General features: G+C 35.5%; 1 protein-coding gene across 2 annotated transcripts in view; it reads left to right on the forward strand.

The window, feature by feature from the left end:
* LOC5569176 (prolyl endopeptidase FAP) overlaps positions 1-26,408 on the forward strand; it is a 576,755-nt gene that overhangs the window by 77,551 nt on the left and 472,796 nt on the right. The window contains exons 2-3 of one of the 2 annotated variants that reach the window (XM_021845337.1): positions 8,001-8,518; positions 9,037-9,340. In XM_021845337.1, coding sequence (XP_021701029.1) covers positions 9,311-9,340 — 30 coding nt within the window. In that variant the 5' untranslated portion in view covers positions 8,001-8,518; positions 9,037-9,310. The remainder of the gene's footprint in view (positions 1-8,000; positions 8,519-9,036; positions 9,341-26,408) is intronic. The other variant, XM_021845338.1, reaches the window with a different exon arrangement.

A 26,408-nucleotide genomic window follows, 5' to 3' on the forward strand; every position in this document is an offset into this window, starting at 1 on the left:
GTTTTACGGTACATGTTATTCAGTGATTGGAATCTCAAACATCGATTCGCTTTTCCATTTGAATAAATTGGGGCAAAAGTTAGAGTGGGGCAAGAGTTTCTTTTTAAGATTTCTAGCTCAATTCAAAACAAAACTTATAAACGTTGTGGTGGTTCGAATGCTATTCAGTTAAGAGACTTTCACTCCAAATATCATGAAAATCGATTGAGATTGGAATTGAGATTGGAGAGTGGAAAAGTTATAGCTATTTTTTGTTATTCGACGTGAAAATTGCAATTTTTGTTCAAACTTTCGTTGCATGGAACCAAATAAAGAAAAAATCTTTTTCAATATTTTATGTAGGGTCGTTTCTAGGCCTATCATAAGGATGCTTTGAGGTGTAGTAGTTTTTGCATAAATGCTTGGAAACAATTTTTGACCCATAGTGGGGCAAAAGTTTGAATCAGCGGGGCAAAAGTTCGACCCATGTATAAACTCACGAAAAAAAAAACTGCAAATTGCCTTAGATTCACATATTGCAATTTAGCGAAATTTGCTTGATTGTGCGAAAAATGACACCAAACTTCTACATTTTCACTTAGTTTTGCAAAAAACTGCTATTTTTGGATATATTACATTTAACTCTGTTTTGGGCAATTTTTTTTTGATAACATTTTTGTGTGTATTTTTCTGCAACCATAGATTACTAACTGGTTTATATGAACTATACTTGTCCTAAAAAATCGATATTTTGTGTTTTATCCAGCAAACTTTTTCCCAAAACTAAATTCGAACTCTTGGACAACCGCACTATGTTTTATTTCGTTGATTGCATGCGCTTTTGGAAAAGAGCCTAAACCGTTTATTTTAGCGATATAGTTTGTTCGGAGAAGCTTCTTGGTATATTAAAACACATCTTTTGATGCAAATAGTTTTGTGATCAATCCACCTAGCAGTGAGATAGAAAAACTATTTTTTCATAACATTAAGATAGACATATGGTGTCTTCGTCAAACAGTAGTCATTTGAAACAACTTTATCGAAAACACGATTTTTCTAACTGTTATACTTTTTGAGGTATATGCCGTTGTATGTGATTGGCTCCTAAAAATCTTATTTGTAACCATAGTTTTTTTTCCAAGATTTTTAACTTTTTTTGTGTTTTTTACAAAGTTATTTGTCATAAAAAACGTGTTTTTGCTGAACATATCATCATGCTATCTTTTGAAGTAACAAAGTAATCTATGAATAGAGTGGTTCGTGGAGTAATTTGCAAAAAAAATAATTAGGTTTTCCTGTAGTAGTTTTTGAACAAAACTGGGAAGGCTTTCTAGAACCTTAAAAAATACCTGATGGATTCTGGAAGAAAGAATTGCAAAATCCTTTAGTGAATCTGTTGAAAGATTACTTTAAAAATTACCCAAAAAAAAATTGCTAGTGCTGTTTGAAAAAAAAAAAACCTCTGGAAAATACTTGGTGAATTTTTAGGAATAATTTTAGGCCGACATCCTAGAAGAAATGAGATTTTTGTTTTCTGAATAAATCCTTGCTAAAAAAATTAAGTTAAAGTTGCTAGAAAGAAGAAATTTTTGAGTTTTTTTGCGGCAGAGATTTTGGAAGAACAGTTGAAAGTATTCCACAATAAACTTTGGAACTTGATAACTTGGTAGAACTCTTCTTTGAAGTTTATAAACGTTAAAATGATGCTATATATAAATCTTGCTTGCAAGAATCATAATTAGAAACCATTTTTTTTTTTCATAATAATAGTAAATTTATGAGGATTACAAAAAACAAACTGACACGACTTTCGTTAATATTTGATAAATAAAAAAACACTGAACTTCAATTACGCTTAAATAAAATATGATGGGAAAAGGTTATACTTGCTGAAAAGAAATTCACTGCAAAATTATGTACATTAATTTTGCGGAGGACTTGTGTAAAGTGCTCACAAGAGAATTTTCTGTTAAAAGAAGTGCAGATGGATCTGCGGAGAACTTTTCAAACCGACGATTGGAAAGTTCAGCGCCCTCCGGCATCTTTTGACGGCATTCAAAAGACAAAATAAAATTGTACATTATATCAAAAAATTACAGATGTATTATTTTTGTAACTCTAACAAAATGCCTTGAAAAACAAAGGATTTTAAGCAGGAAAACTTTAATAACTTTTGAATTAAAATAGATATCATCAAAATTTTTGCATAAAAATTTGCGTTTTGTTAAGTTCTTAAAGTCGCTCATAGACCGCTTTGACGAGAAATCTGAAATAAGAAAGATAGGGCTCTAAATCTGTTTTGAAGATTTTTATAGTATTTATTTCTTTATTGTTTTGCATTTTGAGCATGAAAATGAAATTTGAGACAAAAATGATCTTCTACAAAATTGTTTCTCAAAATGTAAGCTTTCATACTGTGTCATATGAAACTATGGTGGTCCACAATATCACACATATCATATAATCAACTTTTTGTTTTGCAAAAATACTGGTATGTGCTCTTAGGCAAAGCGGTAGAACTTGAAATTTTGATCAACTTTGCCAAAAAAAGTTTTTATGTAGCTCAAAATTTGACCAATCTAGAGCATTTTTTCCTAATCATCGCAGGGTGGTCCAACAAAAATAAGTTTTTCAACTCTAGTTTTTTTAATATTATTTTCTCGTCAAAGTCGTCTATAAACGACCTTTAGAACTTAACAAAATGCAAATTTTCATGCAAAAAGATTGTTGATATCTATTTTAGTTCAAAAGTTATTAAAGTTTTTGTGATAAAAAATATTTGACTTTCAAGACGTTTTATTAGAGTTACAAAAATAACACATCTGTAATTTTTTGATATAATATACAATTATATTTTGTCTTTTGAACGCCGTCAAAAGATATTTTTTTATATTTGCCCCAATCAGAGATATTCACAATCAACGTAGGCATGTTTTTGAGAGAAAAACAACAATAACTCCTAAACGGAAGGAGATAGCGAGTTTCATCACTCACCAAATTACGCATTTTTCAAAGTTCTAAAAGTGTTTTATAGACTACTTTGATGAGAAATTTGAATTGAAAACTCTAGAGCCAGAAAACCAGTTTTGTTCGGACCACCCTATGTCACTGCAAGAAAAAAGCTCTAAATCGGTCAATTTAAGAGATACTAAAAAACTTTTTTTGGCAAAGTTGCTTGAAATTGAATGGTCTACAACTTTGCTGAAGCATGTATAATATAATTTCTACAAATAAGAAAGTTAGTTACACAATTTCTATGAAAAAGTGGTCCACCCTAATTTTCAATAAAACCAAACAAAGGGCTTAACTAATACAAACAACTTTGTAGAAGACCGTTTTTGTCTAATGTTTCATTCTAAATCTCAAAATGCATCTTTCCGCGTAAAACTGATTCCTGGACCATAGTGCAGTGTGCCCTCCACCCTGCAATTAAGTGATGGTAGTCAAAATCTGCCAAATAAATAAGTACCGTAAAACGGGGTAACTTTGATAATGCGAAACCCACCACATACTAAACGAAATAACAAAGTTTCTGTTAATCAGTTAAGCAAAACGAATGCAAAAGTAAACAGTATTAGTATGACACTTCATGTCAAAGCTTTTTTCGTTAGAATCAAGTACATTTGAACATTTTTATGCAAATATTAAAAAAATGTGAGATTTTAGCATTTTTGAAACGCTTACAAACAATCTGTTCTACGATCACTATTTGATGAAGTCATAATGAGTTCGTCACTTATTCTTGACAGCCTAGTTGTAGTAGAACATGAATTAGGTCTCAAATCTCTTAGCGAAAACCATTTTCACAAACTGTGACCATTTTTGTAATCTAAGTCAGAAATTTCCATATAACGTTAAACGCCTAGAGGTATGCAACGCCCTATAAATGTTCCGTAATTGATTCAATTTTGTTCGATTTGTACTCCATTATCAAAGTTACCCCAAAACAGAAACCCGACTTTCGATTATATGAAAAATTATAAATCCATTCAGAATGAATCTTTTGGCAATCTATCAACTGCAATCGATAGTTAGGATGCCAGTACTTGTTTTAAAAATATAAACTAAAATTCATTGAAACTGCATGTATAAATATTCAAGTTTTCTTCGAAAAAACTATCAAAGTTACCCCGTTTTACGGTATAAAATTTCTGAACATTAAATGTAAACACAGTAGCTTTGACGAACAATAAACGAGCCCTAACGAAAACACCTAATCGTTAATTTCAAAAGTTTATAACATTAGTTCTTTCGAATCGCAAATATTTAATAAGGAAAAATACGAATCCTTTAAGCGATTGCGCACTGTAACACAAAGAAAAATAGCCTTTACGTTGGGGACACACAGGATCATGCACAAAATCCGTCACATCGATGGGGGAAGGGGTCACTGTTAATGTGACAAACTTAAAGTTTGCAGAAGAATCATAGAAAAAAAATGACAAAGTGGGGGGGGGGGACGAAAATAGTCGAATTAAACGTTACACATTTTGTGTATGACCCACAAGAATCATGATAAAGGCATCCCAACATCAACAACCGGAGAATCTTGATACTGACAAAGCGACATATTGTATCATGGTTTATTGGCGTGGCAAAAACGATGATTTCAATCCATAGAGGTTATGTATTATTTCTTATACTGACAGCGATTGAACACATTGCGTATTTATATTTCCGAAGCCGAAAGGAACAGCATTAGGGTAAGTGTTCCCTTAGTTGTGGGTGTTCCTATAGTTGCGGTAGTGCCGTTTTCACTGATTTCTTTACACTAGTCACAGAACCGACACTGCCAATCGACGTATTGGCTAGTTGATACACGGATTAGTTGAAAAGAGCGTTCAAATTGCTTTAAAACTGATGCAATATGACTAAAATTGCTGAATCTTTTCTTACTTATACCAATAGTTGCGGTAACGTGTTCCTATAGTGGAGGATCCCATAAGAAAACCACTGATACCGCAACTATAGGAACACAAATTAAAAATATACCACAACTAAAGGAACAGTGTACCAATAGTGGAGGTATTATTTTTTACTGACATGACGTGGATTACTGCGATGAAATCATTTTTCTCATTAAGTCGATGGTCGTTTCTTCCCGTTACAACACTAACATGCACATTAATTGCGCTTCTTGAATTTAAGCGATTAAATAAAGTTCAGTCGTGCTTAGTACCTCCACTATTGGAACATCTACCCTACCTACCTTTTTTGACACAAAACAAACCTCTAGAAAACATAAGCTGAACTCGTCGTAGGAGCAAGAATGTCGTAATACTCGGGAATTGTGCTGCTGTTAACTTCGCACTAGATACCTAATTGGCGTAAGGGAAGAAATATATTTTCAACAGATGTCTCGTTAAATAATCGAGAGTTTGTTTGTGGGATTTGATGTTTGCTTTCAGGCATTGTAGAATTCACTCTCATTTGATTTTGAAGTGTGATCAAAGTAAGCGAAAAAAAAGCATCACATATGTTTCAGAATAAAATCGGCAATATTTCACAAATTGTTACGAGCTCGCTCATTAACCATAGCAGGTTGGCATTTTATTTTACTGACATACCGTCGTTGGGGGTGACAATGGGTCAAAAAGGGATATGTACGATTTATTTATTGAATAACTATCGCAATTTAACTCCAATAAACTCCAAATTTGGTGTGTATGTACTTTGATGGTATATTAACAACTGTTCAAAAAATTATTGAAAAATATTTATTCACAGCGGTACTACAAGTGAATGAAAAATAACCCAATCTCACCCCATAGAGGGGGTGACATTGGGTCACTGGAATTGAAATAACTTGTTTTTGAGAATATTATTGCAAAACCATTCACAGCTGAAAAATATTGATGAAATACGATGCAAACAAGACGAAAAGATATCTAAGATGTTTCACAAGTATGATGAACCCACTTAAAAGAACGATTTTACCAAAAATTTGAAGAACTATGAGAAAATATATGAGACCCAACATTTATCGTCAAGTTTACATAAATATTCCTGTTTTGTTTCCCTCAAATTATCTTCAAAGTCTCATCCCCATTGCCATAAGGGATGGTACACAAATTATGTCACGCAAAATTTCAACTTTTTCGACCACCTCCCCCCCCCCCCTTCTGTCACACTTTTTGTATGAGTCCTCCGAAAATGTTATAAGGCTTGTCACGCTTGGCTCGACCCCCTCCCCCCCCCTTGGAGCGTGACGTAATTTGTGCATGACTCCTAAAGCCTATTCAGTTTTCCCAGAAGTGTACTGAAACAGTGATTATTTTAAACCTTCGCAAATAGTTATATTACGGTGCGACATTACTCGATCAATACATTTCAGGCAGATGTTGACGTCATAATCCCGGTATTTCAGCGATCCAACTCATTCGTACTTTCGTGAGATGTTTCTATTATATGAAAACACTAATAAATAATTAAATAAAAAAAATCCATTTGATAAAATTTTACGATGGTGCTGCGCACAAAACAAAGTTGCTGGTTTGAGAAGTTGTCAAAATGCGTTGCATTGTTATTCAATGCACGGAATCCTCAAGTAGACTTGTTTGATGTTCAGAGATGCTGTATTTAGAAAGAATAAACATATCTTAATGAGGAATGAGAACACCCGGCACCATAAAATGTCAAAAAAGTGGTCTTGCAATTTCATTTACTATCGTTCTTGCTTGACCCAATCTCACCCCCATTTTCAATGTTTTAGACATCGCACCGAAAAAAAAGAAATTTTTTTTGGAAAAATCAATTTGATTCCGGAAAATACTTGTGAATTGTAATGAAAGGACTTTCAACCTTCTACTAATACAACGATAGAGGTTAAAGTACATGCGTTATACTTTGCACAGGAGAAATTTAATGTTGTAAATTTTATCTAGTTTCAACATACAAGTTTATTGATATAGTAACCAAAAACTACTAATTCTAAAAATGTATATTGTGATGAATCATGTGTAATAATGTGTTCCCTAACATATGAATGATTAATTCTAGTGATATCAGCGTTATTAGCTGAAATATTTCATAAATCATAATTTTCCGTTTTGACCCAATCTCACCCCCTAGACCCATTGTCACCCCCATCGACGGTAATAAACAATCCTCAAACAGACGATAGCAATACTGACACCTTAATTTGGAGCTTGTTTTGATGGGTTTTATCATGCACTGTTATCCCCCTGATCTAATCAGAGCTGTAGCAGAAGATGATAAACAGACTCTCACGATGTGCTGCGAATCATGATAGTTACAGAGATTCATAAGTAAGAGATACTCTCAATTTTCTAAACATTCAATCCCTGTTTGCGTTACTAGCTCTTCTTTTTGGCATACGCAGAAAATTTGATTAGGTCTCCATTGAATAACAAACTCTCAATTGTTTCCATAGTTTTATCCCTGATTATCACGTGACGCAAACCATCGATTCAAATAGAAATAGCCAACCATTAATTCCACACTACCTCCTCCGTGTGGCATTCTAATGTTATATGGCGTTGTATTTATCCTTGTCACTGGCAAAAAGCATACAAGGACACCGTCGACGTGAGTGACAAACGAATCTTGCCGTTCGTTCGCTGCGTCAATCAGAGAAAACACATTCACATGGAAATGTGAGATTCACGCCGGGATGAAAGAATTCCAGATGCTGCAGAGTGTGATAAGGGGTGACACGTCTGTGGGAAATGACGGTTCTTGTGCCTTTTCTGGCTCACATCGTTGTTGTCATATTTCTGGGCATTTCATCCAGCTTGTCAGCATACTCAAAGTATTGGGTGGGGACAGGCAGCGGTTGGAGGCAATACAGATTAGCATCTTTTTCCTGGGAAATTAGGTCTATGTCACACAACATACCAGATTATGTTTTTACTCGCAGAAGAGAAATCAATATAAGGAAAACGGTTCATGATTCCACCCTTGTTTTTTTTTTTGCATTTCCGATTAAAAATATTTTTCGATAAAATCTAATTGTAAAAAATATTAACATATCGTTTTTCACTATTTCTGCTCTATTTCAGCAAGGGGTGGAACTGTGTTTTGTCAGCATCGCGCACCTTAACCCTCAACGAAAAAGCTGTAGAAATGCACCAAGCTCTTATCTTCATCGCCTATAAAAGGATTTAGAAAAATTTCGGTTCACAGTCGGAGCAAAATTGATACTCGACGATTGTGGGGCGGCTCGTTCTGGAGGTTCAAGATTGTTTCTTCAGCTATTAGCCACAAGCGTCTTGATTCGGAGCACACCTAATTCGTGACAGTGACGAAAGGAAGCCAAGCTAAAGAAAACCTAGAAGAAGGCATTAAATCCCAAAAGGTCTCTTATCACCCTCGTGGCAACGTCGTCGACTTCTGGTCTACACATTCAGAACAGGAAAGTGATCAGCGGAGAATGCAAACACAGCCAAAATTATAGCCAAACACATTATAGGCTTGTCGATATCGATGCGTGGCTTTCGTTCGGCATAGGACGAAGAAAACGGTGACCGGACGGTGGTCAAGTGCACTCTCAAACAGTCAACTGGCCGTGACCACTAGGGTAGGTGTACTAACAATGGATGCAATGCGTCAACATGCTAATGGATGTATCAATTATGGCAAAAATGTTTCTGTCATTCGTATCAAAAGTGTACCATTCACAATGCAACGTTAATAAGTAATGAAGTGTTTGTAATAAAATTTTCCAGAAACGTTGTGTTAAATTAGATCAACTTGAAGCAAAGCATTGAAAAGAGTGAATATTGTTTTGAGTCTACGTAGAAAGTGACATTTACGTGATGTAATATTAAAAATTGTTTGTTTCTTGAAAATATTTGCAAGGATGTTTATACCAAGCCTTATTTCTTGTCAAAAACAAATAATTTTCTCATTCCTGTAAATAATCAACATTATATTCTGATAGAACAACAAAATAAAACTTTTTCTCTCCCCATTGCCATAATTGATATTGTAGGCATAGTTGGTACACCTATCCTAGTGGTCATCGAAGGGCACGCGCGGTTCGGCTATGTAACTAATTTTGGCTCACTGCTTTTTCGTGATTTTCCCTTCGTTCAGGAAGCATTCGTGTGGGGGAAATCAATTTGGTTTTGTTTTGCTTTTGGTTTTCGGATGTGTAAATAACGTGCGATAAATCGACAGTGTTTTCCGAAGCTACTGCTGGGTGTGAAAATGTAAATCGTGAGGGGAGGCAAATATTTGTGGCGATCAATTTGATCGATTTAGTGAGATTGGGAGCTGGGAAAGTGTGTTAAAGTCGGTGGAGGTTTTAGTGCTAATTACCATCGAAAAGTGTTCCAGGAGCACCTAAGAATCAACTACCGGCAGCAAAATGACGGAAGCCGACAACTATGATGACGAGGTGAGTTTCTTAAACACAGATCTATTATGATGGCCAAACTTTTTACATTAACCCATAAACGCACAGGGTTTTCCCCGAAGTTGTTATCATTATTTATGTTCTCATGAAATAAAATTGTAGATGTCATCGACGTCTTACGGCTTCATATAATTAATTTTGCATTTTCAAGGTAAAATTCACACTAGTTGATCCTTAAAAAATCGTAACTAAATTCGACAGGCAATGAGCTCATAGTATAGTAGAACACTGGGCGTTAACGGGTTAATTAGATACAGTACAAATTTGCGAAACAAATCCTCTTAACAATCATCTTATGAAGGACTCTTCCAACGCCCACTACTTGCCAAGTGTTTTTTTTTTGCAAGACTTTGATGGTGGTGGTACAGCCATCAGCAACAGGGTCCCACAGCTGTTCAACCATTCCGCAAGGTCTTCCCTCTAAATGAGCGAAGCGTGACTTGATTGAAAGTTGGGCGGAAATCCGCTTTGATCATCTACATTGTTTCTTTTGTCTGCTTTTTCGTTTTCCGCCCCAACTCATCTGGTGCGACTCATTTTCCCTAGCAAGAGAATCAGTGGCCACAAGCTTTGGTGTTGAGCCTCTGCCTTTCAAGCGAGGAAAATGCTTTTTGATTCGGGAAAATTTAGACGGCACTCATTTATCCTCCGGCGTTGGTTGCTTGAAAGTGCTGAAGAAACAGTCCAATCATGCTTCCCACACCGTCTTCATCCAATCATGACCACGCTCATTTCGGTTCGATAAACTGAGCCACAACTTATACTGCCCATACTCGCAATACAGTCCCATTTGGAAAATCATCATGTCGAGAAAAACGCATCTGAACCTTATTGCAAAATTTTTCGTAACGCCGCTGGTGGCGACATAAAATTCTGGTGGCATTACTAAGCACATTATCATTACAGTATAAGAAAATGGTCAACGAATAAAATATTGTTGATGCAATTGATTTAACTGTATAAATCCAAGATAAAAGCAGGTGGGACTCGTTATCCGAGTACTTTTCTCATCAAATGCAAATATACCCGCATACCAGTCCCATTACTTGGGACTCGCTTACTTTGTTATCGCGCACATTGACACATTTGTTGGCAAGTTTACTACATCTTCCAAAGCACTTTTCCTTTTGCTATAATTAGTGCTATCATCTTTTAATTGCAATATTTCCTTTAAAATAATCAACTATACGGTGGAGGTGGTGACAGTGTTCAGTTCGACCAGTCGACGATACCAGTGGTGATGTGCGTATGCCCATGTAGGCCCAAAAAGCTTTCCCCTCCATGTCGTTTGAAGATTAACCTACCGGAGGCGGAGATTTCGTTACTAATTGACCAGAGGACGAGAGATGTGACAGGTATAGCTTTGACTTGGAGGAAAGCTATTTATTTTATGTTTTGTTTAGACTTTCTTAAGAATTAAAAACTTACAATGTTTCAACCATCAATATCACCAGAAGCATTCTGGAAAAAAATGAAGTCATGTAAAGCAAAAACAAAAACTACATTTTCATGGAATAAAGTTGACTTACAATACTCAAATTAGTAGTATTTCTTTTTCTTTTGAAATGAAAACTACGACGCAAGATTACAGGAATCATAACAGGAAAGAGTTGGCTTGAATTTCATCGTAATCTACTAGTGGGACTGTTATGCGGGTACTTTCAATATGGGACGCACATAGTTTGGTATTTTTTTCGCATTTTGTCCATACAAAGATACAATTTTAGATATGCTACCAAGAAGTACACTAATAATAAGTACGATTCATGAAGAAAACTGAAAAATGATGAAAATTCAAATGGGACTGTTATGCGAGTATGGGCAGTATAATGAATATAAAATCACACAGCCGTGCGACTCATCAGTAATCTGAGCCGCAAATTTAATAAGACAATTTACACCGTCTTCAGCACATAAGGCTGCACAGACTGAACGATCACTAACATTAGGCAACGGACAACACGAAACACCCAGTAACCCAGCGATGAATTTTTCGTTTGACGAAAAGTTTCCACCGACTGGAGCGGGAATCGAACCCACACCCCGTGGTACAATACGCCTAGACGACTGACGCCGCTAACCGCAAGGCCACAGCCCACATTTAGAAATGAATTATGAGAATACTGTTTGGGATGCAAAGGTACGACGAAGACAGTTTCAGTATCGAGTTGAATTTGACGGGAGAATCACGGTACAAATTAGTGTAGTGCTAACAATATAATCTAAATTGATACCAATTTCAATCGGTATTCAACACGGGAAGTCATTAACACCAATGAAAAAGTTTAGCTAAAGAAGCAAATATAAACCTTATGTATGAATTGTTGAATGATGAGTGAATAAAGACATATTATATATCTGTTACATTTTGTATGAATGCCTTCAATGTGATTTGGAAAGTTAAATTTTTTATCTGGCATGACCCCAAATACTTAACTTCATCTGACCAAACTATTTGAACCCCTCTCATCGTGACAACATGTCTACTTGAAAGTTTCAAATAAAGAGCTTCTGGTTTATATGGGAATATTATAAGTTAAGTTTTGGGGCTTAGGGACAAAATGTCGAAAGACAAAACGTCGAATGCCAAAACGTCGAATGTCAAAACGTCGAATCCCAAAACGTCGGTAGGGACAAATTGTCGAAAGGACAAAACGTCGAAAGGACAAAACATCGAAAGCGGTGAATTTTCAACATTGTTTGCAAGCCTTTTTTTCACATCGGGGTCGATCAAATATGCTGTGAATAACGTTTGGCACATTATGAATTATTTATTCTTTCGGAAAAGAATTTTCGTTTTCATCAATACCTTTTTTTTCGACGTTTTGTCCTTTCGACGTTTTGTCACCCAACCGAGTTTTGGAAGCATTAGGAGAAATCTTCCATTGTTGCAAGTATGAAGAAAAAATATCCAAACTTTTTTTGAAATCGACTACAGATGATACGCAGACTTCATCCTTTGGCGGAGAGGCCTGTGTCATCCGCAAACAAGGATTTTTGACATCGTTGAGGTAACTCAGGTAAGTCAGATGTGAAAATATTGTATAATATTGGTCCCAAAATGCTACCCTGAGAAACACCAGCTCTTACTAGGAAGCTTTTCAGACCTGGAGTTCTGATAATTAACCTGAAGTATTCGATTTGACAGATAACTTTGAATTATTCTAACAATGTAAGCTGGAAAATTAAAGTTTTTTAATTTTACGATCAAACCTGCATGCCAAACACTGTCGAATGCTTGTTTTATTTCTAGAAGAGCAAGACCAGTAGAATAGCCTTCAGATTTGTTGGAACGGATCAAATTTGTTACACGTAAAAGTTGATGAGTGGTCGAATGTCCATGGCGGAATCCGAGCTGTTCATTTGCAAAAATTGAATTTTCGTTGATGTGGGCCATCATTCTGTTCAAAATGACTTTTTCAAAAAGTTTACTGATGGAGAAAAGCAAACTGATTGGAAAATAGCTAGAAACTTCTGCAGAATTTTTGTCTAGTTTTAAAATTGGCACAACCTTAGCATTTTTCCATTTGTCAGGAAAATATGCTAGTTGAAAACATTTGTTAAATACATCAACTAAGAATGATAAGCTACTTTCTGGAAGTTTCTTGATGAGGATGTAGAAAATTCCATCATCGTCAGGAGCTTTCATATTTTTGAATTTTTTAATAACAGTTCTCACTTCTTCCAAATCAGTCTTCCAGGAATTTTTAAAAACTTTCTCTTGATTGAGAATTTTTTCGAAGTCCTGAGTAACTTGAACTTCAATTGGACTAGTAGGGTGCCGGTGCCATTAGTGGATTACCTAAGCTATAAAAAATCATAACAAAATAACGAAAAGCCTTAGCAGAGATCTTTTGGCGACAACAGAAAGATTTCAACCTCTACTATATGGTGATAAAGAGTGATAAAACTAATTTTTTAACATAAAATCGCTTGAGCCACTTGTGGTACACGTTTTCCAGTAGTTGCGCTAGTGCTCCAGTAGTAGACGTTTGGGAATTATACAAGGAATTTTAAACAAAAAGGCAATTTTTTACTCAGGTTTAACATTTTTCCCTTCGAACAGCAACTAATATCTTTCGAATGAAGCATTAAGAACATCTCTGGGACTTTTCTTCATTTTTATACATCCATTTTAAAAACTGCTTCCATCCGTTGATCCGCTACTGAGCGGTTCCATTTAAATTCGAATGTCGGTTTACTTTTGTATTTTTTGATTTGGATGAAATTTTGCATATGCTTTCTTTATGCCCATAAATGCCTTTTTGCATCATCGGATCGCCATTTTGACTCTAGCCTTAATTTTGAGAAGGGCCCAAGAAAAAAACGCTTAATAATTTTCAATTTTTTGTCTACTTCAACATATAAAATTTTTTTGTCTACTTCAACATATAAAAATTTTTGTCTACTTCAACATATAAAAAAATAAAAAACAGAAAAACGCTTAATTTTTAAGCTTTATTTTCGATATATAAAAAATTACAACATTTGTTTTTACAGTGTATATTTTTTTCCAGATAGTCCCAACAATAACCTAAAACTTTGCGGAAGACACCAAACTGATCGGACAAACCGTTTCCAAGTTACATTATAATGACCGAAAATTGAAAATTATATCATAATTTTGTATTAAAATCGCTGTATCTTTAAAACGGTACCGTATACCTTTTTTATTGTAAATTTTGCGTACTTTCATAAAATCGAGTTTAAAAATATTCAAAAAGTTTATTATGACCATTTTCAAAAATAAACCCAGTTTCAAAAAATCATAACTCTTTTGTCCATGATTTCTCCATCTTCATTTTAAAATTTTAGAAAAAAAAGACTTCATTTTAAAATAAAAAAAAAATAACAAATACGATTTTTGATAAAATTGATTTTTAAGCTTTATTTTCGATATATAAAAATTACAAAAAAAATATTTTACAGTGTATATTTTTTCCAGATAGTCCCAACAATAACCTAAAATTTTGCGCAAGGAACCAAACTGATCGGAAAAACCGTTTCTAAGTTATAATTTTTTGAAAATTATTAAGGATTTTTTTCTTAGGCCCTTCTCAAAAGTAAGGCTAGAGTCAAAATGGCGAGCCGATGATGCAAAAAGGCATTTTTGGGCATAAAGAAAGCATGTGCAAAATTTCATACAAATCAAAAAATATAAAAATGAAATTTGGGAAAAAAGTCGTCATTTTCTGTGGAACCGCTCTACTGGAACACGACGGCAACTATTGATGCAAGGGAGCAAATTTTTTGCGTATACTTAATTATTTGTATGACTTTTTGATGTAATAAAAAGCTGAAATTTGGCAAATCGACTAAACTAGAGGCACCAAAAATAGCACATGTCGTTTTTATCGAAAAATGTACGTTTTATTCCATAGTCCAATCTACTGGTACATTACAACCATTGGTACCGCCCCCCGAAGTCCAAAATTAAAATTGTGCGCGCTTTCAAACTGCATAGCAAGTTCTTGAGCTTTTGCGCAATTTTTCAGTAATAATTTGTTTTCCTCTTTCAATACCGGTTGGCTTCTGATGTTTTTTCAAGATTTTATTTGATTTCCAAAATTTTTGTTTCTTAATTGTGCAAAACGTTTCTTGATTTCTTTCTGCAAATTCTGCCTTATAATTTTCATAGCAGGATCGCGAGTGCGTTGAAATTGCTTTCTCCTCACGTTTTAAAACGGATCAAAAGTTTAAGATCAGCGTTTATAATCACGGATTAAAATTTTACTTCACATTTTGGAATTTCAATGCTCCTGGCTTCATCAATGGAATTTGTTAAAGTTTCAAGAGCATTGTCAATATCAAGTTTTGTTTGTAAAAATATGTTAACATCAAGATTAGAGTCAATATATGTTTCATATATATTCCAGTCGGCTCGAAGGTTATTAAAAGTGGAGCTGATAGGATTGAGAATCGCTTCATGGTATAATTGAAATGTAACAGGGACACGATCAGAATCAAAATCAGCATGAGTAACTAATTGGCTACAAAGATAACTAGAGTCGGTTAAGACCAAGTCAATCGTAGATGGATTTCTAGAAGAGGAAAAACATGTAGGGCTATCAGGGTATTGAATTGAGAAATATCCTGAAGAGCACTCATCAAATAAAATTCTGCCGTTGGAATTACTTTGAGAATTATTCCATGACCGATGTTTGGCATTAAAGTCACCAATGAGAAAAATTTTTGACTTATTGCGAGTCAATTTTCGCAAGTCAGTTTGGAGCAAATTAACTTGCTGCCCAGTGCACTGAAAAGGCAAATAGGCAGCTATGAAAGTATATTTACCAAGCTGTGTTTCAACAGAAACACCTAAAGTTTCAAAAACTTTAGTTTCAAATGACGAAAACAGTTGATATTTTATACGCCTATGAATGATGATTGCAACTCCCCCACATGCCCCATCAAGTCGATCATTACGATAAACAAATAAGTTAGGATCTCTTTTGAGTTTAGATCCAGGTTTCAAATGCGTTTCAGTAATAACTGCTATATGCACGTTATTAGCTGTATGAAAATTGAACAACTCGCCCTCTTTACCATTTAGAGAACGAGCATTACAATTTAAAATATTTAAATAGTTATTTGGATCCATTAGAAAAACTTAATCAAATAACAATTTGATTAGTAAATTTTACACCAACTTGGACTGCTTCAGTCATAGTGGTGGCTTTGGACATTGCATCAATCATTAGATTCAATTGTTCAGTTAGAAAATTAGGCAGAGGCAGACATATCACTTGAAGTGGGTACATTATCTGATGATTTTCCGTTAGAATTTTCAGTGGACGAAGAGGTGGAGTAGAAATTTCCTGTGGCGGCAGGGTTATTCCATTTGATTTGGAACAATTAGAACGGGTACTCGTAGTATGAAAAGGGGAGGAGTTGAAATTATCTGCTTTGATATCGGCAAAGGATTTTCCTTGGGTAGACACATTCGAAATTAAATGATTCAAACGGCTACCCGACGGATTAAACTTAGTTTGTGAATGAGCATGATTATGATTTACCTGATGGATATGATTTTTAATCAAGCGATCGTTAACTGAAAAATGAGCATTGTTCGCAACTCTACCAGGGAAACGACCGTTATCGTAACGGATATTATCCTTCATCTGCCTGGCACGAGCCTCGACGATTCGCCTACGCGAAGGGCAAGCCCAAAAATTAGACTTATGAATGCCCCCGCAATTTGCGCATATGGACTTATCGGTATCTTCCTTCATTAGACAGACGTCCTTAACGTGAGAAGAATCACCGCAAATCTTGCATTTGGCATCCATGCGGCAATTTTTTGTACAATGACCCCACTTTTGGCACCGACGGCACTGAGTGGGGTTCTAGAAATTCCCTCCTGGTTTCTGGAAATGTTCTCATGTCACATGGACATCGAACATAAGTCTAGATTTTTCTAAAGCTTTAATGTTATTTAGATCTTTTTTGCTAAAGTGACCTAAATAATATTCTTAAGAAAGCCCTTTCCGAACAATGCCAGATTGGGTTCTCTTTTTCATAATGTTTGAGAAGAAGTTCGCGATTTTCAAGAATTTTCGGCAAAACGCAACAGTCTCCTTTCTTTGCGATTTGCGTTTCAAGATCTCCTGCCTAAATCCACCAAATTATACATTATATATGGATGAATGTTGTGAGTGTTGTCGCCTGTTTACATCGCTTTCGTTGGTTCTGTTTCGGACGACCAATAGTGCATATTTAAATGCTTAAAAAGTACAAAAGTTGGTGATCATTGATAGTTCGTTATAATAGTTCTTCTGTGTACGATTTTAATTACCTTACAATTTCCTCACGTTTCTAAATCGAAGAAAAACTATTTTTTACCACCGCATTGGTCACAATGGCGAAGGACTGCGAGAAGTGTTCTCTTACTATCAAGAGTTACTGTGAGTTATACACAGTGTGTGAAGGGAATTGCGCCAAATGGTTCCATGCTGACTGTGTAGGCATCACTGAAACCGACTTGTGTGCGTTATCCACAAATATCATTTGGATCTGCGACGCTTGCATGGTATTATTCTGCAGGATGAGGGAGAAAACACATGCCGATGCTACCACAAACACGGAATCCTTACGACCAATTGAAGATGAAATCTGTGATCTGAAATGCACTGTAGCAAAGATCGCCGATACTCTGGCCAATATAATCTTGAAACCAGCAAACCCATCCATGCCGCTACATTCTACACCCGTGTCGTCACCCAAATCTCTCGATGGAACAAATGAGATCTCTTGTAGACCAGTGCATACCGATTCGTCAAATTATTCACGTGCAACGGATAGCGATACATTTGCCATGTACCTATCGAATATTGATAAGTATGTCACCGAGAATGATATTAGCGTCATGGTTTCACGTACTCTTAAGACTCAAGTATCTAATTGTTATGACGTAGTGAAGCTCGTTTCAAAATGTAGGAACACTACCACATTGGACTACGTATCGTTTAAAGTAGTGTTGAATGTAGAACTGAAACCACTAGCATTGAGCGCGTTTACTTGGCCCAAACAAATTAAATTTCGAGAATTTGTGAATCGAATGAATGAAACGTGGAAACCTTGTATATAATTAAAGACCCTTGAAACGATGCTCGATAAATTGATTAATAGGTTTTGTTTGTTTTGACCTTTGTTTGTGTTTTATATATATAAATGAATTGTGCTTTTGTTACTAAGCGATGTAGAATAGGATAGTCAATGAGTTGTATTTTGCCATGTAAAATGATGAAATTTGTTTTTGATGTTTGTTCGACAATTAATTTTAAGTAACAGTCTGTACGACTTACAGTCGAAGACGGTGTAATAAATAAATAAATAAATTTTGAACCATTGACCACGATAGAAGGCACCCTTTGTCTTCACAGAGCTAAAGGCTGTTTCGATTTGATTTTCGGAAAATTTGTCTAGAGCATCGAATCGATTGCTCGAAAACGTCATTTCTTCCATTTTTTAACGTTAGTAACAGTTTCCCACTTTTTTTTTAAGTAAGTTGTTATTTCAGAGATTCACCCTTCTTTTTGTTCGAGATTTTAACCATGTTCAGTGAATGAACGAAAAAAGAAGAGAGCTCTTAAGAGGTTTTTTTTTTCAAGGCGGTGTCCAAGAAGGATTAACACATATTACTTTCGCAAACGGGTCCAACGGGTCCAAACAAGGATCTTAAAGGGATAAATAGATAGAAAAAAGCGCTGAAAAGTCCTGTTTTTGTTATACTAAAAAGTAGTGGTTTTTGTAGCACTCATGAGAACTGTTTTATTGCTTTAGGTAGTTTTAAAATCATCCGAGAGCAGAAATAATTATTATAATTATTAACAATTATCACCATCAAAGTCCAGTCAATCTTTATTAACATTATAAATTGTGTAGGCACAGCACGAGGATACGATGCGCAGTGATTGATTATCCCTCATATCTCTCAGTTCTTTGAGACTTTTCTCATACCGAGACATCGGACGTCCATTCCAATGAATTTATTGGTAGATTTTTTTGGCCAAATTTCAGTGTTTTGGAAGATCTCAAACATAAAAATAACTTCCTGCTTCCCAATGCGTTTAAACCCCCAAGCGCCCCCAGCTACGTTATTCAAAGTATCGTAAACACTCATAAAATTTGCATATAGCATATGGTTCGCATCCCGATTGATGCAGCTCAAAGTGCACTTCTAAACCAAACTGAATAACCAGCATGCGGACAGCATTGCCAAAATTCCCTAAATTATACTGTGCTAGAGCTATGAGTTGTTACCGTCGTGCTTTTGTTGACCACCATCACATTCCCGAGCAGGAAAGAATAACTTGCACCTATCTGTGCATACCATATTTTGATATTGAGCAATTCTCGCTGAAACCAGGCCGCCATCGGCACCCATCGTTAGAATTCCAATTTTATGTCACTGATCGCTAGTTTTCGATAAAACTTAAGGGTGGTCCTTTCTGTTTTCTCAAATTAGTGGACCCCTCGTATGCCAGCTAGCTGAACAGTTTGCGAAAAAGCCCATTTTTTGATAAATCTTGGGTATTTCGTCACGTGATATGTCTTATATTTCGCTTGGAACACATAGCAAACTTAGTGGCATTGTATAGAGAAAGGATATAGCTTTCATTTGAAATCGAAAAAAATTTGGCGGCCATTTTGAATTTGGCCGCCATCTTGAATTTTGATAGAAAAATCGTTTTGCACCATTAGCGCACCGCTAGTTTTGAATTCTGAGATCACCATCACAGAAAACTTGTTTCTTTGTAGTACAAAAAAGGTTTTTGTATTGATTGCATTCGCCATATGCGTCAAAATCGTAGAACATGATTTAGAAAATCGATCATTTGATAGGGTAAATACCATTTATCCTAGTTTCTGTAGCCTATCTTACGCAATTTTTTCTCAGCTTTCTGATGGTGATCTCAGAATTCAAAACTAGCGGTGCGCTAAAATGGAGAAATTATTAATAAAAAAAGTGTTGATAATAACAACTTTTGGTCGATTTTCAAAATGTTGTTTTTCTGTCAAAATAAATAGGTTCTGATGATACAATAAGAATCTTGAAATGATTCTGAACCATAATGATTATACGAATAATTCTCTAGAAGTACCCATTTTTTAATTATATCGTGGGCTTCAGGCGTCAGTCGCCTAGGCGTATTGTGCCACGGGGTGTGGGTTCGATTCCCGCTCCAGTCGGTGATAATTTTTCGTCAAACGTAAAATTCATCGCCGGACTACTGGGTGTTTCGTATTGTCCGTTGCCTAATGTTAGTGATCGTTCAGTCTGTGCAGTCTTTGTGCTGAAGACGGTGTGAATTGTCTCTCTTTAATGCAAAAAATATTATTCAAATATAAAAGAGGTCATTTTCATTAATTATTCGCGATTCTCCATCAATAATAATGCGTTTTCCTGAGTAAAGACCTTATTTCTTTCCACTTACGTATTTTCCGTGATGGAAAATCACGAATAACAAATAAAAATGGCGTATTTTAATATTTAAATCATATTTTTTACATCTAACTCGATATAATTCGAAAATGCCTACATCCAGAAAAATTATCTATATAATCATTATGGTTCAGAATCATTTCAAGATTCTTATTGTCTCATCAGAACGTATTAATTTTGACACAAAAAAAAAAATTAAAAAATCGTCCACAGATTGTTCTCTGAAAAACTTTTTTATTAAAAATTTCTCCATCATGAAATTTTGTCCCAAACATCTGTATACTATCAAGATTCTATGGTAAAAATTTAAAAAATATTAAAAATGGGGTTTTTGTGTAATTTAAAATTTAAATTTTATTATTGAATTTTTCATGAAAAAAACATAGAATCTTTTTTCAGTGTATATTTTTTTCTCATAGTCCAAACGGTTCACTACAAATTCTTCATAGAACATTTTTCTCTAAAATCAACAGTTTCGGAGTTAGAATTTTTCAAATAAGTTGCATGCAAACATTAATAGGCCATTTTCAAAAGTTATTCTTGAGTCTAAATGATAATTTTTTCTATGGAAAACACTTATTCTATCATACCAAAAACATGTGCAAAATTTAATCCAAATCGAAGACTATCGAGCACGATTTTTATTTTTTTCGACTCATTCTGGATGGAATTCGTAATATGCAGGTTAACGGAATTTGGGGCAAGTGTGCCACCTTAAGCAAATTGTTCTCTAACTTTGCCCAAAGCTTATGAAATCCACCATTTAGCCTCACGATGTTAGTTTCACATCTTTTCATAACCACTGTGCCATTTGAAAAGAAAATAATTTCAAAAAGTATTAGTTTTGGAGCATCTCAAATATCATCCAAAATAACCTATTTTTCGACACTATGGGGCAAGTGTGCCACCCATATGGGGCAAGACGGCCACCGAATGAACATCGCATGTAATTCTACTAGTAATGAAATTTTCTTTATTTCCTATTGATATTACTTAAAAAGCAGACGCTAATCGATAATATAAAAAAAATTAAGTTTACCGTAATAAGGTGGTGCTTTGTAACAAGGTTCAAAACATGCGTAACTCTCTATTACTCATTCGAATAACTAAAATGCTTATTTATGTCTCCATTCAATACAACATAAGTAGAACCCTTATATTACGGCGAATATGTATAATATTACACTGGATCAGCACTGAATAACGGTTAAATATTCATGTAGATATGTAAAATGGTACCTAATAAGCCGAAAAACATGTTATTGACTATTTTGAGATAAAATCACTTTGGGGGGCAAACATGTCAGTTATTATTCCCCTACTATACTTCAGAAACCACTACCGGTGCCTCATTTTAGTTTATTGTTATGATTTTGTTGATGATGTTCACATTTTTATAAATTTCACTTCAACAATTTTTTTTACCAAATACACTGTGTCCATTTAGCTTAAAACCACCTACATTTTAGAACAAATGAAACAAATTTTGTTGAACTTCAAAGTAGTTGTGAATGTTTTATTGAGTACTTCAGTTGTACAGTATTTTGTAATGATTAACTTACGACTAATGAATAAATCTAATTTTTTAGAGCAACTTTATTGATTTCTGCTGTCCATTTAATTTAGGACCATTTCATATATTGTTCGCTTTTACACAGTAAAAGCTATGTAAACAGTGAAATTAATGTGTCAATAATCGGTCACCTTACCATTCCTGTTAATAACCTGGAACATTCGGTTCGGCATACTGTTAACCAAGTTTTCCAGTACAGTCTTCTCAATATTTCCCCATGCCTCCAAAATAGCTGATTTGAGCTCATCAACAGTGGCGTACTGCTTACCTTCAGCATAAATCCTGCGTACAAGGATTCCCCAGAGGTTTTCCACAGGATTTAGGTCTGGGGAGCGCGCTGGCCAGTCCAGCAGATCGATTTTGTGGTCCTTTATCCACTGTTTGGTTTCCTTGCTTGTGTGGATAGCAGCATTGTCCTGCTGAAAAGTGAACTTTTTGCGTCGAAATCTGCGCAAGAATGGTAGAAGACACGTTTCTAGCACCTGGATGTAGTCCTTGCTGTTCATTTTGAACGACGTGAACGCAAGGTCCAGCTTTCCAGATGCACAGAATCCTGCCCAAACCATGCATGAACCGCCACCAAAATTTCTTGTGGTGAAATATTGTTCTTCTTTCCGCAAATCTCTCCAGTATCCATTAAATCCATCGGGACCATCCAGATTGAACTTCTTTTCATCACTGAAGATCATCTGGAAGTAAACAAAAAAGAAAACATACTTTTTAATAAACATTCCTTAATCACGCTGAAAATTGCTTTAAAATAATACGCTCTTTTCACAACTTACCATGGTCCACTGTCGATTCATGTTGGCTTTCGCAAAGTTCAAGCGTCTCTCGATGTGGGATGGAGTAAGGTTTGGAGCTTTTGCCTTTTTGGCCCTTTTTATGTACGGACTTTGGACCAAAACTTGACGAATAGTCTCCCGGCAAACGTTCAAATTCAGCTCCTGCTTAATCTGCTTCAGCGATTTTTGGGAGTTCGAAGCGGTTCTAACGATTTCACGTTTCTCTCGTCCGGAAAGCTTCGATTTGCGAGGTTTCTTCCGATTTTTGCCATATCCGGAAGTATTTTTCAGATAAGTTAGGACCACTTGATGTGACCGGCCAATCCGACGAGCAATTTCTCTGATTCCAACTTTATCCCGGTGAAATGCTTCTATTTTGCCTTTCTCCTTATCCGTCAGTGCTTTTCCCTTCGACATAATGAACTTTTTCTTCTTAAAAATTTCAAAACACACGTAAAACACTTGTGGTCTTAACTTAAATGGACACCGCAAAAGTATGCGAAGGACGAATAAACACTGATCCTTCATCATCATCCACCACTACTCGTACATTCGACTGCTTACACAAATACAAGCAAAGTGTCATTGGGTGGGTCATAAATATAAACTGTTTTCCTATTGGATCTGAAAAAATCAGGTGGTCTTAAGCTAGCTGGACAAAGTGTAGGTGGCACACTTGCCCCAATAAGTATACATTTCATCCAAACTGAATTTCGGATCTAAAGCTAAATACTTTTTTCGTTCAAATGCCACAATAACTTACACATCTGAATAGTTTCACGATGTACAGTACGTTAGAAAAATCTGTTAATAATTCTCGAAAACTTATTCATACAGACTCAAATCAAAAAAGTATACAAACTTACTTTATCGATCCTACGTGTTAAGCAGGCGGAATTCTACACGTACCGCTCTGTACCAACTCAACTTTTCACTTTTAGAACGTTTAATTTCCGGATTTACAAAACGACGAAAGTAACATTTTCAACTTTCGCAACCTAACCACTACTTTCGCCGTCCCGCTGTATGGAGAGACAAAGTGACTTAACCACGAATCAAAACAAAACACTACTTGAGCCGATTTTACACTGGTAGAAAAACGTCGAAAGTAACTGAATGAAACGGCTTATCATTTTCTTATAATTATTTTTGTGGGAAATAATAGAAACTACCTAGTTTTTTAACGTGAGCTGAGTGTATGCAAAATTTGAGCGAAGTACACGGCAAAAAAATGTTAAAAAGGTGATTCATTTTAAAACAGTTTTAGAAGATAGATTGTGATTTTTCCTAATTAATTTGCTCAAAACCGTATAAAAGTTACTTACGTCGATTTGAAAAAGTAATCGAGAATTTATCTTTTACTATGCTATTTAGAAACAATGAAATCTTATAAAAATCCACTCAAATTTGATTGTCTTTGCAAAAGTCGATGTAAATACGTGAAAAATAGAGCAATTTTCATCATATTTTGATCATTGTATAGTTAACTATAAAGGAACATATTGTTAAGCTCAAAGAGAAAATATATATTGTAGTTTTTATAAAAAGCAGGGGTGGCACACTTGCCCCTATGGCACACTTGCCCCAAAGTCCGCTATGCATGAGATATTGTTTGAGTTTTTTAGGCAGAGTTTTTCCATACCGTATTAAGTATTCAAGTATTTAAAATAATCTGGCATGGAATACCCGAGTGTGGTATTTTGCAGCAATTTCCTTCTGCTCGGGATCCGTTTCACCAGTTGAGCGGCATTCAATGGGGTGAGGACAGCCAATACATACGACAAATTCCAAACCAATCGGTGCTCTCCTGTTGGCAGTCACAGCACAGTGGTTTGTATTGAACATCGACTGACCATTAGTTCTTCAACATTATTCAGCCCTGCATTGTTGTAGGGGTGGTGCCAATATTACATCCTTTTCTTTTTAAAATTATTTTTAACTGCCGTTTTCACGGAAATTTTGAGTTAATATCACAACACATTGAACAACATCTTGAACAGCGAACAGTTTATTTGAACGCCCCCTAAGACATGGAAAGAAAGCGAGGAGAAGCCCAGTCGGACGTGACTCCTCCCAAACGTCGCATATTTGCAGGTCGTAAATATAGCATTGGACCGTGTTCTCTTTCATAACGCTGAAAAAGCTTCTGGTCAGTGTGCTCACTCGTGTGCAGCAGTGTCGATCCTTGTGAGTGCGACACAAGCTCAGTTGGTTCTGGAGCACATCAGGATGATAATGTCATGCTGCTGCAACATACCAGAATGACATGCATGACTGGTTGGGCCAGAGAAAGATGAGACCGTTGCCGACGACGCGCTGTAGATACCGCTACATATCGTGGGCCGGAGGACGTGTTGCAGCGCAGTGCTGTGTGTCGTTATATTTATGGATTTTTTCTGGATGTTTTATTCTCTTTTGGTAGTGCATATACCTGTGAGATTAAGTGTTACATGCTCTGTTTGAAACGTGAGAGTTTGTTTGATGTTTTTTTCGGGATAAACAATGGATAATAATGTTGTGAACGGTAGCCATATCAGACAAGTTCAAATTTAATGATATGATCCAATTCCTTGGTAAACGAATGGATACTTTTACAGTACAGTTAGTATGTTTCACTGAAACCAATGTGAATAATTAGATTAATTTGTTCGACAATATATTTCAGTAATACACCGTGCGGAACTCAGATTGGTTCTAGAGCTCTAACTGGCCAGAGTGAAATCTCCGGCTACGGGACCACCACCAATCGGTCCAGCAGGCTTTTCCCGAACTGGAATGGTCAAAACCGTTCACTGGTTCCGTTACACAGCCGAGATATTCTATTTAGTTCCGCTTTGGACCTCGTTTTTCCACTGTGCATTAATCAACATTTGGTAACGAAACTGCTTGAAATTACTTGAAAACAATTTGTATTTCGATAAAAGCCTACAATTGTTATTCAAACATTGGTTTACGATATATCGGAAAGAAATATCGATATCACCGATATATTGAATGTGAAAGCAAAATATCAATAGCATCGAAAGCAAAATATCGATATTCCGATATATCGAAAGTATCGGAACGTCTCTACTTGTATGACCCAATCTCACCTCCATTTTTAATGTTTTAGACATCGTACCGAAAAATAATAAATTTTTGTGGAAAAATAAAACAGATTCCGGAAAATACGATTAAAATGTATTGAAAAGGCTTTCGACCTTCTATTAATATAACCATAGCGGTAATGTATATTGAGAATAATTATGTGTAATAATATGTTCCCTACCATATGAATTATACATTTTAGTAATATCAGCGTTATTATCTGAAATATTTCATATATGATATTTTTCCGTTTTGACCCAATCTCACCCGCTAGACCCATTGTCACCCCCATCGACGGAACCGAAAATTCGTATGCTCCTCTGAATTCAATCACATAAAAAGGCAAACCTCAAATTTTGAGCCAAAAATATAAAAATATAAAGAGGCGCACTGCGATTTGAAAACCACCAATTAAGCATCAAAAGCATGTAAAAATATCAGGAATCGAATTAGTATTCATGAAGTTATAGTCAAACAGAGATGAATTTTATAGTAAAAAGAGGAACAATTTGAAGAAAACTATTTTTCACTAAGACTAGGTTTATTTCTATACAAATTTGATATAATTCAAATTTTTCATAAACTTTATTTTGAAGAGAATGATGCTTCTTCTTCTTTCTGGCGTTACGTCCCCACTGAGACAGAGCCTGCTTCTCAGCT

Source organism: Aedes aegypti, chromosome 2, assembly GCF_002204515.2.
Source record: "Aedes aegypti strain LVP_AGWG chromosome 2, AaegL5.0 Primary Assembly, whole genome shotgun sequence".
NCBI classification, from domain to species: Eukaryota; Metazoa; Arthropoda; class Insecta; order Diptera; family Culicidae; genus Aedes; species Aedes aegypti.